We start from the raw sequence: 19030 nt of genomic DNA on the forward strand, positions 1-19030 counted from the left end.
AGTGCTGTTTGGCATGTGCTACGGTACAGAGGTGCTGTTCAGGAGCAACTTAAGAACTCTAGTTTTCTTGTAAGAATCTCTTATCTCTTGAAATCAGAAGGATGAGATGATGTGTACCTATGCCTGAATGGAAACTCTTGCATGTCCTGATTTGAATCATACCTCAGCCCAGGAGTATACCAGCTCCTTCTATTACATTCCTGGAGTGTGAGGTTAACCTCGAATGCAAAGTAGAGAATGCCTGAAGATATTTTTGGCTTCTAAGCTGGCATCCAAAGACTTTTTATGCCAGTTTAATTAGTTTTTGATAGTTCAGGAAAAACTTGGTCACTGTAAACTCTTACACACATTTCTGTAACTAATAATGTGAGATTTTTTTTTTTTGCCTTTTAGATATCTGTAATTTTAGTTGCATACACTGAACACAGGTTGAAGGTGAGCAGTTGTGACATGGTCCTTAGCATGAGTTGGTAGCCTAAAAAGGAGCTTAGTGATGAATCAAGGTAAAAGACAGCAAGGCAGACATTGTCAAAGGGAGGGGGTAAAGAAAAGTCAAGTGAAATAATGCAAACATGGGGGTGAGAGGAGAACTAAATAATCAATGAAGTGCCAATAGCGACGAGCCACAGAACCAGCTTGTCTCTCGTTCCTGTACAAAACCGAGACTGGTGATTTAGTATTTGTTTTCTGTGAAATACATACTGTGTTTAAAAGAAGGAGATCCAGAATGCTTACATGTTAAGAAGAGGTATAATTTCCAAGCAGATGATGACTGCTAGTGAGAAGGGAATAGGTCTGTGCTTTTGCAAGTTGCAGTACTGGTAGTATGATGGCTTGTGAAGACTTTTCTTTAAATAAACCTGACCTGAATGTAGTTTTTATTTTCAGAAAGGGAGAAATCCTCAGTATGGGTATCTATCTAACTGCAGTTTTGTTAGTAATCAGTCTTCTGGTCATTGAGAAACAGGAGACACACTGGAAGTAAGCAGATGTAGTGACATTTGGAAAGTGGATTTTCTTTTGGAATTTCCAAATGCTTAATAGCCAAATATACAAAGAGGAGATTTGAGCATGCAAAGCAGTTTACCCCCTGGTGCTGTCTGCTTATTGCAATACAGATTTGAAGCAAAAAAGAAAACATTGCAACCATGTTATGAAGAGCTTGGATTATTTTGTTTTTATTTAGCTGCTTGGCTTTTTATTTTTCTAAAGTATTAGAGAGCTGCTGTGGCTTATAGTCATGGAGTTTGGGAAATTTTGCATTATTTCAGAATTTAGGAATATATGTGGAAATTTTGGAAATTATAGCCATGCTGTAGCTATTTATTAGGAGTTTAAAGAGTTAAAGGCTTAGTTGGAAAGATTGATTCCTTCAAGAAGAAAATTGGAAAACTGAAGAAAATGGGAGAAGTCTCTCATAATGACTGTTCAAGTAATTTAGAGGAAATAAATGACTGTATTTTCAAGACTCAGAATTTCCAGAATGGAATTTCAGCAATGGAGTACTTCAGTTGGATCATTCAACTGAAAAGCAAACTTTTTTTTCTAAGCAGTTTTCAGAAGTAAATGTCATACCTGCATTTCAAGGTCTAATTTCTGGTTTGTTTTACCCATTGTGTGTAAGAAAGAGTTAATTTTTTTGTATGTCTTTATTTTGAAGTAACTGACAATTCAGGGCTTAAGGATCAGAAACTAAGATATGTTTGTGAAATGACTGAATCAATGTATGTTTCTGCCATGACACAAAAAAGTGATAAAGATGAAATCAGTATAGATCTTGTCCCTCTGTTCTTGGCACTGGTGAGAGGCCACACCTTGGATACTGTGTGAGTCCCTCATTACAAGAAAGACATTGAGGTGGTGGAGTGTGTCCAAAGGGCCACAAAGCTAGTGTAGGGTCCAGAGAATAAGTCTTATGAGGGAACTGGGTTTGTTCAGCCTTGAGAAGACAAGGCTCAGGGGGACCTTATTTCTGTCTGCAGCTACTGAAAGGAGGTTATAGTGAGGTGGAGTCAGTCTCTTCTCCCAACGAACAAGCAATAGGACAAGAGCTAGTGGCCTCAAGCTGCTGTAGGGGAGGTTTAGATTAGATATTAGGAAAAATTTCTTCCTTGAAAGGGTTGTCAAGCACTGGAACAGACTACTCAGGGAAGTGGGGGAGTCACCATTCCTAGAGGTATTTAAAAGACATGTAGACGTGGTGCTTATAGACACTGTTTAGTGGTGGACTTGGTAGTGTTAAGTTTGCAGTTGGACTTGGTGATCTTGAAGGCCTTTTCTAACCGAAATGATTCTATGAATCTCAAGATTCCATATTTGATTTACATTACTGTGTAGCTCATTTGCATATTAATGGAGAGTTGTATCTAATTGAATGTAAGCTGTTTCTTGACAGACAGTGCTTGTTTTGTTAATATATTTAATTTCTTTGCTAAACTAAGGTTAGAAGCTGATGTTATATATGTTTCAGTGGCTTTTAAAGGTGTGAAATGAAATAATTTGAATACTTAGTGTCTTTTTCCAAACACTGGGGCAAAGCATGTATCTGATTGGACTGGCACTCAAATAATAATCAGAAATTATTCTTTGAACTCTTTCAATATGTAATCATTCATCTGAGTGTCTGAAATCAACCTGCAATAAGTGTAATGCCTACATCTTTTTCAGAGGTGTTTTGGTGAGACTGGAAGGATGCAGCCATCCTGTTGTTATGAAAGGCTTGTGTGCAGAATGTGGCCAGGACTTGACTCAGTAAGTATTTTCAGCTCTTTTTTCCAGCTTCTACTGTCTTGCAATTAGAAATCCAAGCACTTCCTTCTCTAATTTCATAGAATTGTAGAATGTTTGAGTTAGACCTTAAAGCCCCTCCAGTTCCAGTCCCCTGCCATGGGCAGGGACACCTTCCACAAGAGCAGGTTGCTCAAAGCCTCATCCAACTTAGCCTTAAACACTGCCAGGGATGGGGCATCCACAGCTTCTCTGGGCAGCATGTACCAGGGCCTCACCACCTTCACACGGAAGAGCTTCTTCCTCAGATCTAACCTAAATACCCCTCTTTTGGTTTAAAGCTGTTTCTCCTTGTCCTTTCCCTACATGCCCTTGTAGAAAGGTCCCTCTCCAGATTTCTTGCAGGCCCCCTTTGGTTGCTGGAAAGCTGCTATAAGGCTGCTATGGCCTTTACTTCTGTATTCTGAGTCTTAGTAGTTGTGAATCTTAAGGGTAGCTGAAGATGTAGATGCTAATAGGGAGGAAGAAGAGTATTCATACTGCCTAACATAAGTAGGTGCTTAACATACAGAGTGCTCTCTGTTGAGAGGGAGTTTTTTCTAAAAGTTAACTTTCAGCACAAAGCACTTCTCACATTTGCTTAAAAAAATCTGTGAGATTGGCTTATAAAATTGTTACTTAAAATTTAATGGTCTGAATATATTAATTCTTGATCACATTATTAGTAGTGTGATCATTTAATAAAGTGTATATCTTTACTGAAAAATTGCTGCTTGTAGGCAAGAATCTATGTTCCTTTTGGATAAAACCAAGACATGAAGACAAAATAGGCAAGTTCTGTGCCACTGTTACAAATGTGTGCCCTTTTTTTTCCCATATATGTCACTGTAGTCACAAAGGCATTATTTAGAACTATACTTTTTAGTCACTACAGGGATTCATAACCAGAAATATGGGTGAATAAGATGCCATGTGGATAACTGAGTTACAATTCATGTTAGAAATTTATGACTTGATAACTGCGTGCTCTCTTTCTGTAGAGGTAATTGTAGTGTGACTTGCTAACCTAGGTAGCAGAAGCAAAGAGCATGCATACAGACACATACCCATCACAGTGTATTCTACTTTGCTTTTTACGTACTTACATGAGGTTAAGAGTTGTAAGGTGTGTCAACAGTGACTTAAACCTGAGTATTATACCTGTAGAGGTATAAATAGTTGTGAGGTAATAGCAGTTTCATCCACGTGATCTTTCTTCATTTGTATTGTGTCGTAATAGGAGCCAGCTTGTCTCCAGTGCTTCCAATGTAAGGCTTCAAAGCTGGTTTAGATTTTTTATTTTTTTTTACAAATATTCTCACATGAAACTAAAGGAATTTAAGCCTTAGGCCAAAAAGAAAGCAAATTCAAAAGATTATTGTATTTCTCTTTTACTCTGTCTCATTGCTAATACAATTGGTAAAGAGAATGTTTCTTACGGATATCAAATTACTAATTCAACAGCTGTTTTCCAGAGTGGGCTGTATAATAGACTGGATTTTAGAAATTAATGTTGTATGCTTATTTGGAAGGAAATACTTTGGTTTCATTTTAATTCATACTCATTATTAAGAACTGTTTTGTGAACATTATCCCATAAACCAGCACAAGTGGACTGATGTCGAAAATGGTGTGCAATATGTAACCCTGTTAGTGGTTTGGATATGACTTTTCATAAAAAGTTGACTGTTAATACTTTATCACAAGTAGTATTTGGTAAAATAAGAAACCTAACTGAAAGTTAGGATAATAGCAAATAGATTTTTGCCTTCCCTGAATGAATACTCATTTTCAGGTTTGAGTACAATCACATGTAAATATTGCTATGCTGCTCTTTCATTAAAAATCGAGATAAATACAGGGTATGCAGTGAATTCAGTTTTCTCAATTAATACTTGTCTACTTCAGCAACCTTCATTTTATACAAAATAGCTTATACATATGGAAGAATGTGTTAGGTCTGCTGAGCCTATGTCAGACAGCAATTCAAAAGCATATGTACTGCTTTCCTTGCCTGAAGAAAAGTGAGTACAGCCAGTTCACTGCCAGCTTGTTGGGTGTTGTTCAGTGGTACATCTTTTCTGTTAACTAATTCTTATGCTTATTCAACAAATGGTCTGGAAACAGTTCATCTCTTTTAAAGGCGCATTTAAAATACCATTCACTGTTGCGTATAAGAGATGTTCTGAACTCTGAAGGATATAACATGGTAGAAGGTGCATGTAAACTTAGGACTGAAGGAAGTACCTGTCTTTTGTTTCTTATGCTTCCAAGCCCTAAGGTACAGCAAAAGCATATCTGACTGTGATAGTGTCTGCTTCAACACAGCTTAGTAATATTTTTTCCTCAGGGGCGTGTTTGTCATGAGGTGAAAACTGGGTGAAATTTAACTCTGGTTGTAGATCTGATATCAAATTTTGCCCTTTGTAGGACAGGTACTTGTGAGAATTAAGAGATGTTCATGTGACACATGGGACAAAACTTGTATAATAGTATTTTTAATGTCGGTGAACCATAAATGTCTTTAAAATTGATCTTTGTAAGCTGTGATACTGATGATAGCAGTGGTGTTGGTCAGTTTTCAAGGAATTTCATACCTCTGTGTGTACACACACACTTTCTCATAAATATAAATATATACACTCACACAAATGAGGATGATATGTATACTTTATGTAATAATGTTTATCATTAAAATGAGAAATTAATCAGTTAATTAAATATTAATGTTAATAATATTTATATCTGTATATACATGCATCTATATGTGATTATATGAATACTAAGCCTGTGTGTGTATAAAATTCACATAAAGTACGGGCACACACATGTAGTACTTTACTCCGTGCTGAAGGAAAAAGCATGTATTGGTATTTTTTGGATGCTTTTCTTGAGGCAGCATTCACATGTAAGTAGCATAAAAAGTAATTTTGCCTATCCTTTCCTCTAAATTTATTTCATAGTCTGGCTTGGAGAAAAGTAGATAATTGCATGCTGAGAGATTGCAGAAAAAGAAAAAACATCTAAATTTGAGTGGTTTGGTGGTTATACTTTATAACTTTTCTAATGCTAATCAATACATAGATGTCTGTTTCATCCTAGTGCCATTTTTAATGAAATAATTATATGGAAGCATAACTAATTATGCTGACTTTTGAAAGGTTTTTATGGTGAGCTGCTTTGATCTTTATCCATTTATCCATTTGGTTCAGTAACTTAACATTAGCAAGAATCTGAAAGAAGAGTGTATTGGTCAAAATAGTTTTTTGGTGGAGACTAGTTTGATACTCCAGATTTTAGAATTCATTTTTCACTAAGCTATTACTCTCTTTTGATGCTTCTTTTCCCTGCATGATTAGGATTCGAAGCAAGAATGGAAAGCAGAATGTGCCATTATCGACAGCAACTGTGTCTATGGTTCACAGTGTTCCAGAGCTGAAAGTTAGCTCTGAGGTAAGTATCATGGTGCTTTCTTGATTCATACCTTTCACTATAGCTCTGCAGTTGAGAAGCTTCGTTATAGGAGTGTCTTCAATGTTGTGTATACTTCATACAGGAAGTTTGGCTTCCCTGTGAAGAGTAATTTGGTGTTAAGTGTCAGTAGCCCAGGGGTTTTGTGTGTTTACTGTAATGCAGATCAGGTGTTTTTATAATTATTAGGTTTATAGTGTTTTTTTAGAGCTTTGCACTGAAAAGATGACACTTTCCTGACAGCAGCCTGAGAATTACTACTTCAATGTTTTTGTGTCTAAGAATGAGTAGTTTGTGGCAAGTTCAGTTTCCACTAGCTGAAAGGTGTTCCAGGCTTGTAGTGTCTTTGAAACTTAGCTTTACCCTTCACCTTGAAATTGGTCCCACTAGATACAGAAAAGCTAGTTTGTTACCAACTTACCTGCATGTTAAACGTTTTTTGTCAAATATTCAATTCAGCTGAGTCATCAAAATATGCTTGTTCAACGCTCAGTTTCTTTAGAGGCAAAACCATGTTTATTTTGAAGATAAACATTCTATTTATCTTCTTTACCAGCTTGATTATTTTTTTTAACTCTTTGAAGAACACCAGTAAGAAGAAATGGGAAGATAGAAGCATTAGAAGTGTCCCCATCCTAGAGGAGTGTTTCAAAGGGCAGTTTGCACTTGACCCCTGCTTCTTCATAAGGCTCCACTTAACTTTATTCACAGACAACTAAACTTCAAAGCAGCACTGCAGCTGACTATCAGAAGTGGTTAAGGCAAACACGGAGCTTAATGTGGTACTTCTAAGGTTTGGAAACATGCACAAGAGGAGTAAACTTCAACTGAGGTTTAACAGTGTAACGTCTTTGACATCAGTGCCTACACAGAACTATGTAATCTAATTACTTATGTCTGAAGGCATTTATTCTTTAATCTTAAATTGTTAATTATATTCATTTTTGTCTGTAGCAATTTCGATTTTATACTTAGCCTAGTGTTGTCAGCTGTAGCGTACCTAGTTGATACAAAATTGCAAGTTTTCAGACCTGATGATGAACTTGTCCTTTGTGTACCCCAAAACTACTACTGTTTTTTCCCAAGACTCCTGGCCTTGAAGTAATTCAGTGATTCTTTATTAACCTTGAAAGTCTTTGAGTTTATCAATTTTAAGAGTTGCTATTGTTACAAAGATCTGAGAGAACACTTTGGGAGTTCAGCTTATTTTTTTTCTGTGGAAAAAGTACTGACAAGGCTGCCATCACTACAGTAACGTTGAAGCATCATTTCTAATGCAGTTAGTTTGTATGAGACCTTGTTAAGTTTACAGTACACAAAAGGCAATAAATCTAATTTTATTTCTTCTAAGCTTGGTTATGAATGTTTTGTTACAGCAAGCTGAGCAGCTAGGAAGAGAAGATCAACAGCGACTACATCGTAATCGAAAACTCGTGCTCATGGTAGATTTGGATCAGACATTGATCCATACTACAGAACAGCACTGCCAACAAATGTCTAATAAGGTAAGTATTTGGTGTTAACTTTCAAACAAAAGTAACAACAGGAATATTTCTAACAGTATTTAAATGATGGTTCCATGATTAGGTAAAATTGTAGTTGAAGACTAACAGAAAATGAGAAATAAGTCCTCTGAAATATATTCCTTTTTTCTGTGCGTTTAAATTGATGGTATGTTTTCTTCCATTTATGCTTTCCTGCACCTTTCCATTCTAATAGCTTTGAGAAGTTTCAGGTAGCTATTTTTAATGTCTTCTTTCCTTCTACAGTTTGCAAGCTGAGTACTCAGTAAAGAGGCTTTTTTTTTTCCCCTCCATGTCTGAGGTGGATATAGTGAATTACTGTTTGGAGTCCCTCTTTGGATAATCCTGTGTGTTACTACATCTGTCATTCCTTGAATATGTCTAGAGATTTTTTTCATAAATTTTGTTTTTCTGCAGGGAGAGGGGAGTTCGGGTGTTGCTATTTAATTCTTCCTGAAACATTCATCATTGCACTGATAGGGACTATTGGCTTGTAACATTTCCAGCTTGGAAACTTAAAAAAACTAAAAATAATGATAATAAAAAAGCATGTTAGAATGTATTTACAGTGTCTTGTAAAGGAGGATGCACATTCAAACTTGTCAAGCAGACTACAGCTGCTTAGTTGCTCTTTTTTAAGTCTTGTCATTTGCGCATGTCCAGTAGGTTCAACATACATTAACTCCTGCTAGCAACAAGCAAGCTGTAAATGTACTTTGTAATTGAGAGGAAAAGGAATAGTGAATGTTCAGCTTAAAGATCAAAAAACCTTGTCTATTTGAAAGGCTATGCCTTCATCTGTATAAATGGTTTAAACAAAAACATTTTTTAAAGATTGAGATTTTTATCTGGGATCTTTATCTGCAAAATTACTTCCTGGTTTGTTATCTGATGGTATATTTCCATAAACATAATGGTTTTTCATTCAACAAAGTCTCTCTGAGCCCAATATGAACTAAAACTAATCTGAGTGAAGTTCACTGAATAGTATTGATTGGATTGGGATCCTGAACTTCCTGAGAAATTTCTGAAGTTGCTTTGTTCAAATTGGTTTGCTGTAAGTAAAGATTTGAATGGAAGCTACCTTGATGATAAACTTTTCCAAATGCAGGGAGGTACACTGGAAACTTTTGTTTTGGACTGCCTGGCACAGAGCAAAAACATTCTTTGGATTTTATTCATCCACACAGTCCTTGTGGCTGAAACTTGCTTTAGCCTAGTCAGACCGAACAAAAGTAGTGAAAGTGATGGGAGAGGGAATAGCACTTCTGGAATGCTGACATTTTTGTTTATTATCTTGATAATATGAAACATGCTTTTTGTTCTAGGGAATATTTCATTTCCAGTTAGGTCGAGGTGAGCCTATGTTGCATACTCGCTTGCGTCCTCATTGTAAGGAATTCCTGGAAAAAATTGCCAAGCTGTATGAATTACATGTTTTTACTTTTGGCAGCAGACTGTATGCACATACAATTGCAGGTGAGTAGCATGTTACGCATAATATTTACGCTATCAGGCTTTATATTTAACTAGTTTTCTTTCTGTGGTTGTTTTCGGGTATTTGTTCTTCATTGTGTGCAAAAACCACTTCCTAGGTATTTCAGTAAACAGGATTCTGGGTTCACTTACAAGGCAGTGCCTCTATGGCCTGTAAGTTTAGAAATGATCCTTTTCTTCCTTTCAAACATGATTTTTTTGCTTCCTTGATGGTTAGAGAATTAGACTGTGGCATGACAACTAGTGCCTTCCTATTTAATTAAGAAATTATGTTGATGGACTCTAAAAACGATCTGCAAATCATTTGGCTTAAAATCTAAAGTAATTCTGTAAAAATCAACAGAATTAAATTCTCTCTTCCTGTGGGGAACATACCCACACACACATTCACCCACATACACCCTGCTGTTTGTGTTCACCAAGGGAAGTTTGGCTGCTAAAAATCAATTTGCAGAAGTTCTGTTTGTGTTCTGGAGCTGAGATATGCTTATTTGAGGAAAAGCACAGATCTAGCAGTATTTTCACATGTTTTTCCTCAAGAACGTAGAATTGTTTTCTCCTAGTAACTGAGAACTTACATTTAAATTATAGCAATAGTAGTCTGTGGTGTGGGTCACTGGCTGAAATGTTTTCCTGTTTCCAGCAACTCTAAAAGAAACCTACCCTGTTGTGAAAACATATGAGTCAAATTCATGTTAGGAGTGTTACCCTGGGTTTAAACTGTAAAATTGGCTTTCAGTCCCTTGACAGAATAGCATTTTCAGTGCAGACTTTCCTATATGAAGTCTGTCAGACTAAGACAGTATAAGTTGCAATGTTTTAGCTTATGACTTTGTATGTCAGACTGTTCTGGCTTCTGTTCTGTGTCTCTTAGCTTTTTTTGTCTTTCATATCTACTTCTTTTTGTGCCATGTTGCCACAAGTGCATTAAGCAACGCTATCCCAGTGATCCCACTTTTTGGCAAGAAAGGAAGATACCAAAATAGTTAGATAGCTTAACTACCCTAGTTAGTGCTATAACAGTCTAGAAAACAATTGTGTAAGTAGAGAATTCTTCCTGCATGTTAAACAAGCCACAGAAGATGCTTATAATAACAGAATTTTCAGATCAGAAAGTGATGCCTGCTTGTGGTCTCCAGCTGATTTTCCTTGAAAGTTCAGGAAGGCGTATCCTGTCCTGCCCATCCAAGTGAACATTTCTACATTACTTACTATTTATTGACTGAGAAGTAGAATCTTCTTAAAGTTTTGTCAGTCTCACTGTCGGATTATATGTTGTGTACTGCTAATGTGTTAACACTTTTGTACCTTGCTGTCCTCCTTGGTGCGGTTATTTTTTGTGCAGCAAAAGGGGAATGTTTTTCTTATATGCTAGGTCTAAGTAACTGGTAAAGGAAGGCAGGTAGGCAAGATTCCTTACTTGGATCTATGTGCCAAAAATTTGCATGTGGCTTAAGGTTAGAAGGTGTATACCCAATGGTGTAAGAAGACATATAGCAAGTAAGCTTCAAAGCCAGGGAGAAGAGTGAGTCACAGACGTAGTTAACTCATGATATGTATGTGCTTCCCCACTGATTGGTCATCTCTCAACATGTGATTTGGTCATGTGTTTGCTTACTTTAACCTCTGAGCTAAAATTTTGATTACTCTGTAGTCCCCATGCTGGCACAGGCTGGTACTTACAATGTGACAAGCCTATTTGTGGGCATCATACTTGAGCTGCTCCATCTGTTCCACAGAGGAAATAGCCACCAAATGAGCAAACTAGGGTATTACTGTTTCCTGACATCCCCAGACTTCCGTATTTTTTCCCGAAACTGTCTGACTTCATTGAAAGTGTTCAAACTGCAAGTGGATGATTTCAGCTGAAATATGTTGCTATGGAGAAATGATTGATACAGCCTTTGGTCCACCTACTCGCCTGTGTAACCTAGATGCAGGGAGAAATGTATAGCTAATACATACAGAGAACACTTGATGGCAGTATTGGTTAAATTGTCCCTCATAGTTGTCTGATATTTTACTGTTATCCCTCTGTTACATAAAGGAAGGACTTGTAATGAATTTTTCTCATAAGGTAAAAGGGTTTTGTTGTTAGGTCCCTCCATATGCATCCTAGATTTCTTTGTGAAATCAGATTCTCCATATAGGACCTATAGGACCCTGTAGTTCTCCATTTCTTAGTGAAATCTAGACACTGAGCTACTGCTTGTATGTTGTAGAAGGCTTTTTCCTCATTTGCAAATAGATGATAGAAGCTCTTTTCTCTCATCCCAGCATACTCATATCAGCTGTTAAGTTACATTAGCTGATATTTGTAAACACCATTTATATCTGCCTGAATCAGTTTATCCTAAACCCTTTCTTAATTTGACACATTTACAAAGTGGTATCTTGTAGTAAGGTTATGAAGATGAATTTTGCATTTTTATCTAGAGCCTCCTATAGTATTTCTTTTATAAATAATTACTTTGACCAATTGATACTTTTTTTTCCCTACTCTGCATCAGAGAAGTTCAGTGTATTTAATACTGAATTTGGCTTAAATGATGTTGCAAAAGTCAATGCAACTGTGAATTTTGAGTTCAAAGGCCACTAGGCAATAATGCAGTATGAAAACACTCTTAAGATTCCCTAGTGGAGTTTAGGAAGTAGGACTGATTTGAGGACATTAATACACATGGTTTATTACAGCAAGTGTATCAAGAAATAATTGACAAGAATATGTGTGTGTGGTGTATCTGTATTGACTTTTATTAAAGACAAAAGCCACCAGTGCTTTGGAAGGTATCATCAATTTGAAACCTGTGGGTTCATTATTAAAGGTTAATATCCAAACAGTGTGCTGTCATAAATTCTAAGTGTTTTAATATGTAGGTTGTGAAAATATTTTTATTTTGAAGGTAGTAGATTTTTTCATTATGTTTCCCAGTTCTTGTTACTGAAAGCAGCATAATAATGATTTTCTTTTTTTAATAAAGAAGTTAATTCTTAGGCTTTACTTAGTTTTATCTTGGAGGTGTATCTGCATCTACTTTAATGCAAAGTTTTTATTTCTTCATGTATTTGTTCTATTTGCAGTCATAAACCAATTAAAACTTAACGTTTTAAATAACAGTGTTATGTAGCCACTAGTTGTCTTGCTTGCTCTTGCATAGAGCAGAATCATAGAATAGTTTGGGCTGGAAGCGACCTTCAGATGCCATCTAGGCCAATACCCCTGCAATGAGCAGGGACATCTTCAACTAGATGAGGTCCTCTGTTTCCAAATGATATTCCAGTTATGTCTTCTGGAGTCACTAAATCACTGACTAGGTTAGTGAATAGCCAACATAGCCTCTTCAAAATTTAAAGATGATGTTAACATACTATTGAAGAAAACAAATTATGTATGCTAAATGAAATGTTATCTGCTATTACCCTGTAATGTGAACACATCAGGATTATGTCTGTTGTATTGATTCAGTTGGCCAGGCAACATCCAAGAGAAATCAAAGAGTTTAAGACATGGTCTTTAAATGATGAGTGGTGTTTTCCATTTTGTTATTCCAGTAGCTTAGCTTTGAAAGACCCTTCTCTCTTAAGATGAGCTTTTATCTGTGTGGGTACATCTTTAGTGAGCTGTATCATAAGTGCAATTTTAGTGAATTATCAAGGAGGAAAAAAGTATTTAAATTAGGTCTTTGCTAGAGCATTATTGAAAAGTTCCAGAACATTACCTCATCTCTAATACTTGGCAGGCAGGGTTTCTGTGCTGGGCTTTCTTAGTTCAGCTTCACTTTCTTGCAGTTTTAGCTAGACAAGACTGTAAATGAATGCCTTATTGTGGTTTCACCATTTAATCAGTGCACATCTGTCCAATTTGATGTATTCAGGTAACAGAGTACAGAAGAAGAGAATTTGGTTGGGGAGAACAGCAACTTATATGACAGCTTATGTAGTTTGTCAAAATATCTGTATGTATGGCAATAAACCTTTGTAGCTAATTCTCTCAATTCATTATGCCTAGGTACTGCAAGGGTCTCACTACAGGGGATGATTCTACGAGTTTGCAGCAATTCTTAAGCATAGCCGGGTGAGTTAAGGTTGAACCTCTGTCCTTAACTCGGAATTTTCTTGCTTTTATGGGTTTTAAGTTACTCCAATTACACATTAATATTAACTACAGAAAGGACCAACTTTTCAGTTGCTGATTTTTATTCTTTTTGACTTTTTTTATAACCTCTTTTTGAAGACCCAGCTTAAACATACTCATGGGAACTGGACTTCTAAAAGGAGTTGAACATGTGTTCTGTGCAAATCTCAAAGCTCCTCCTTGAAAGAAACTTAAAGTTGGTCCTTAAAATCTATAGTCATTTTGAACTTTGGTTCTGGCTGTTAAGATGGCCACCATTCAAGGTAAAATAAAAAAATCTTTAAGAAGTTGCCCCAGATAAGTATTGACTGCCCTGTATTACCCAAGAAATGAGAAGTTAATGCTAAATTTAACACAAATTCAGTAAAATGAGAAATTCAGGTTAGCATGTAAGATCTCAGTTTCTTTCTGAGCGATTACGTGGCTGTGGTCTGCTCATGAGTTGAGCTCATGAGTTTGAACTGCATTATTGGATGCTAGGTTCAGAAGCATGTGCATGTGTGTTTGTACACCCAAGTCACCATTTTCCTGAATAGTGGCATTTTATTTTGATTTTAAGATCAGATAGCACAGCTTCTTTTGGTTTGTTTTTTATTTACCTTTTTTCCTGAGTGTAGTCAGAACAGTGACTGCAACTAGGTCTAAATATTTCTAGGAATCCCAAGATGTATTAATTATGTGTAAATATATTAGTTTTTAGAGGTACAACTTAAAACCTACAAATGCAAGAGCTCCGGCTGAAACTGTTCCTTAACTTGCCCATTGTGCTTAAGTATTGCAGCACATTGCCGACTCTTGTGAGACTTCTCTGCAGTCCCTAGGCATAATGAGCTAAGGCCAGCATTTAGCTTTAACGAATCACCTGTAGAGAGATAAATGTAAGTTGCAAAAATCATGTGTATCTATCATCCGCTGTATCTCTTCCAGCCTGATTTATGTGGCTGTCACAAATTTAATTCTTTTCATTTCAATTTTGGTGCTATGTTGAAGGAAAATGGGATGGGATTTCTAAAATTAATGCCACTGCATTAGTTACAAATACTTGATCCACTGTGCTTACCCTTTCCCCCATGTAATACCTCACACCTCAAAATTGTCTGTTAGTTAAACTGCTGGTGCATAGATTAAAAATAACTGAATTATATAGAATGTAAGCAAGGAACAAACATCTTGAACATTAACTTTTTAATTTCTTCTTTCAAAAGGATTTTTGGACCCTGAAAAGAAGCTGTTTTCCCATCGAATATTATCAAGGGATGAATGTATTGATCCATTTTCAAAAACAGGGAATCTTAGGTATGTATATGGGTCTTCCACATTAAACAAAATAGGACAACAAAGACAGAATATGCTAAATATAATAAAAATTACACCCTCTGCACTTAACATGTTTATAGTCCTCCTTTATCTGCTTCTGAAATATCAACATGGTCTCCATAAAACCGAGATGTTAGGTATTGCAGCATTTAATCTAGTTACTGTGCTTTGTGGAAGTATAACAGAAAGAATGTGAAGCAATGGCATCATGTTTTCACTTACACTTTTCTTGTAATAACTTAACTTTGTTTCCATTTTATTATTCCAGTATGGGATTTTTTTGTTGGTTGGTTTTGGATTGGTTTTTGTTGTTTGGTTTTTTTTTTGGGGGGGGGAGGGGGGTTGGGGGTTTGGTTTGGTTGGTTTTTTCAGTTAAACCAAAACTCTCAGTCTGAGACTAATACATGTTTCAATATGTAGTATTCTGGCTTTCAAATGTGCTGTATATCTAGCAGCTTCTGTGGTCCAGTGTTTCTTGAAATTAGGCCATCTAGAGCCTTTAATATTGTAGTCTAAGTTCTGATGTTTTTCAGAGCATAAAGCCAAGGGTTGGGTTTTTTTTATGTAAGGCAAATATATTTAGTATTTCGTAAATCTAGATCAAAAATTATTCCCACTTGACCATAGCAAATGAAACGGTTGGGGTTTTTTTGGTTGTTGTTTTTTTGTTTTGGGAGGTTTTTGAGTTAGGTCCCCACCTTGTGCTGTTTTCATATGCATGTGTGTATCAAGTGCTGTACCTCTTCCTCCTCAGTCATATAAGCATTAGTACTTTTTGTTTCCCTTGTCCTGGATTGATTGAGTCTCCTCTTTGAAAAACTGCTCTTGTGTCTTTCCTATTTATATATAAATAGTGTATTGACCATGTATGTCATTGGGTTTGGGGCTCTTTGTTGACCTAAACTGTAAAACTGGCTGAAATATTGTAATGCAGAGATTTGTTGGCTCCTGCTTCTAACCCCTGGAATAGAGATATTTATTGACTTTAATTAGCAGGTTGATACATATATCATGTCCTGCAAATGTGCTTGTAGCAAACCAGAACATCAACAGAAACTGCTTTCATTGATAGTATTAATTTCTAAAACGGAATTAATTTTATCAACTGTTTTGTCTCTTAGAGATCTCTTCCCATGTGGTGATTCAATGGTTTGCATCATTGATGATAGAGAAGATGTTTGGAAGTTCGCACCCAATTTGATAACTGTGAAGAAATACGTATACTTTCAGGGTATAGGAGATATTAACGCACCTCCTGGACAAAGAGAAATTCAAATGAAAAAGAAAGGTAATTTATATATAATTTTTAAACTATTTTCACAAGTTTTTCCTATTTTCAAATGTGTTTGATAGTATCGCTGTTACAACTCTATATTATTGTAGTTGACAGAGTGCTCCTTCAGCACAAGTGCAAGTAGCTTAGTAAAACTGGACTGTTCTTGTTTGTAGCTTTCCTTTTGATGGTTAACTACAACAAAAGTGGAGTACTGATAAATAATGTTTTGTCTGTTATGGCTGGAGTGCTGATTTGGTAATACAATAAATCATTCAAAAAAATGGAGAGGAAGGCAACTTCTCTTTGTAAAATAAGGCACAGAGAAAAATAAGTCCTTCCTCCTCTGTAGGTTTCTTCTCCTCAGTCCCCTTCCCTGCCCCACTTTGGAGCAATAGTTAATAAACTCTGGTTTCAACATACTACTGAGAATGACTATTTTGTTCCTACTTGACCTCCCTGCCTAAATCGTGGTGCAGTAGTTTCATTGCCCTGAGGTGTAGTTGTAAAACTCATGCTAAAAAATATATCCTTTCATGTTTGCATGGTTAAGAAATAATCACTGATGGCCTGTGTGATTTTTAAAGAAGAAAAAAAGAGCTGCTTACACAGCGTCTTTACAAAAGTAGTTTGTTAGGTTTGCCAGTTCTAGTTCTTTATAGTAATCATTGACACCTAAAGTATCTTAACTTCTGAAAAGCCTGTCACTTTTGAACATAGTGATGTCTAACTGCATACTAAATTGTGTGTTTAAGGAAAAAGAAAATTCACTTTTGATTAAACAAAAAAAAGTATACAGGTTTTATTTCTTTCTTTCGTATGTTTTAGTAAACTACTCTACAAAATCAGATGCGTTGGATTCAGCAGTGACATCTGCAAAAGATGCTGAAGAAACAAAGAGTGTTATATGTGTAGAAGAGCAAAGCAATGGTCTCAAGAAAACTATAAAGGATGCTTGCACTGCAAATGGAGATACTCCTATAAGCAGTGAAACATCGGACTGGGATGTGAACTCTTGTGATAAAGTCATTGCTCAGGATACCTTACATGATAGCACTGATCAGAAAGTGGACAGTGAGGTCACTAATGATTTAACAAATACGGTAGAATCTCAGATTTCTTCAGAACAATGTGACAGAACAGTGACAGAGAAGCAGCAAACCCAGGACAAGACAACAAATGACTTGGACTTTGAACTGTCTAGTGACAGTGAAAGTGATGGTGGATTGGATACCAAAAAGTCATCCACTTCTGTATCAGATAGTGAGAATGAGGAAAAAAGAAGCTGGAAGAAATCCAAACAACCTCTGCAGGATGAAAATTTGCAGAAAGGGAGTTGTATTGATGTCAGTGAGAAAAAAGATGGTCTGGTGAACCATTCTGGGGATGCACAGTCTCTACCGGGTGAAAATATTCATGACAAAACCGATCTTGAAGCACAAGAAGAAAGTGAACAGGAAAGTCTTTGTGATTTAGGAAATGGGTGTTCAGACAAGAAAGAAGCTGAAACAGAGTCTCAGATTAGTGAACAATCTGGAATTACAATGGGTGAGTCCTTAGATCAGAGTATGGAGGAAGACGATGAGGAGGATGATACAGATGATGATGACCATTTGATATACCTTGAAGAGATCCTTGTGCGGGTTCACACTGATTATTACACAAAGTATGATAAATACCTGAAAAAGGAGATTGAGGAAATTCCAGATATCAGAAAAATAGTGCCAGAACTGAAAAGTAAAGTGTTGGCAGATGTAACCATAATATTTAGTGGACTCTACCCAACAAACTTTCCCATTGAGAAAACACGGGAACACTATCATGCCACAGCACTTGGAGCTAAAATTGTGAAGAATCTAGTACTGAGTGCTGATGATCCTGACAAAGCAACACATCTCATTGCAGCAAGGACGGGTAAGCACATGAGACAAGATTTCCATCAGCTTCTTTTTCCTGTTTCAGCTCATTCATGCCTCGAGTTGTTTTTATGTAACCTACAGGCTTTAATATAACTGCAATTAGAATTTATATTAAAGAAAAGGCTCTTAAAAAAAAGTTAGAAGCCTTTTTTTAAAAGGCTTTTTTTGCTGCTTTTTGATCAGGTGTGGCTTTTAATTGTTAAAAAGAGGACCTGCTAAATAACCTCTGATGTAACCTGTCATGTCTTGTTTCTCATTAAGAGTTGGTGGTACTGAATCTTTTGACTGTTAAAAATGTTGAATATGAACTTTAACATTCTTTTCAGAGAAAAGTTTGTTGTGCTCTTTCTATAAAGTTACAGCAATACTTGCTTTCTTGGTTTCTTGAGACTGGAATCTGGTGATAGCCTGCTGCTGCTCCACATGTAGCTTATATGTCTTTGTCATGGAGAGACAATATATTTTTAATGTTTTTCCAATTTCAAACCTTAAAACGCTTAACTTCAAAGTTCCTTTGTCTAATTTGCACTACGTGGCTTCTGAATGCAGTTGTACAGAAGATGCAGCTGTTATGTGATGTTGTAAAATTGATAGGATAAATGTGAATGAGATCCTTCCGAACATACACATTTCTCTGGATGAAAAATGTTGAATAATGTTATGCTAAGGTACATGGCATGTGATAATGAGAAGCAGTTGAGGCTTCTTTTTATTTTTTTTTCTTGTTTTTAGAATATACAGGTTGGGGGGGATGCATATTTCTATACATACACACATTCTTGTGTTCTACTTTTATAAGCAAATTCTTCACTACCTGCACATTCTTTGTGAATCATCTACTAATGTAAATCGTAATACGGAAAAGTGTTCTAACTTTAGATTTAGATTACATTGTATTAATGTGCTTTTAAAGTATTTGAATTGAATTTATTAATACATTTTAAATTAATTTTGTGTTCTTTAGAAAAATATATCAATGTCCAGGTAGGTCACATTTTCCAGACTTTTTGTCAGTCTAGACTCTTCTTCAAAATAGTAATGTAAGGTTGATGTTGCACTTCAGACTTAAAATATTTTCAAATATTGCCTGCTAAGACAAGAAATCACAAGAAGAGTACTATTCCTGAAT

At 36.1% G+C, this 19030-nt stretch overlaps 1 protein-coding gene across 2 annotated transcripts in view; it reads left to right on the forward strand.

The window, feature by feature from the left end:
* CTDP1 (CTD phosphatase subunit 1) overlaps positions 1-19030 on the forward strand; it is a 99783-nt gene that overhangs the window by 12883 nt on the left and 67870 nt on the right. For both annotated transcript variants that reach the window (XM_005149859.3, XM_034062123.1), the window contains exons 2-8: positions 2668-2751; positions 6126-6219; positions 7614-7742; positions 9089-9239; positions 14598-14688; positions 15831-15997; positions 16811-17896. In XM_005149859.3, coding sequence (XP_005149916.3) covers positions 2668-2751; positions 6126-6219; positions 7614-7742; positions 9089-9239; positions 14598-14688; positions 15831-15997; positions 16811-17896 — 1802 coding nt within the window. The remainder of the gene's footprint in view (positions 1-2667; positions 2752-6125; positions 6220-7613; positions 7743-9088; positions 9240-14597; positions 14689-15830; positions 15998-16810; positions 17897-19030) is intronic.

The sequence above is a fragment of the Melopsittacus undulatus genome, chromosome 1 (genome assembly GCF_012275295.1).
Source record: "Melopsittacus undulatus isolate bMelUnd1 chromosome 1, bMelUnd1.mat.Z, whole genome shotgun sequence".
NCBI classification, from domain to species: domain Eukaryota; kingdom Metazoa; phylum Chordata; class Aves; order Psittaciformes; family Psittaculidae; genus Melopsittacus; species Melopsittacus undulatus.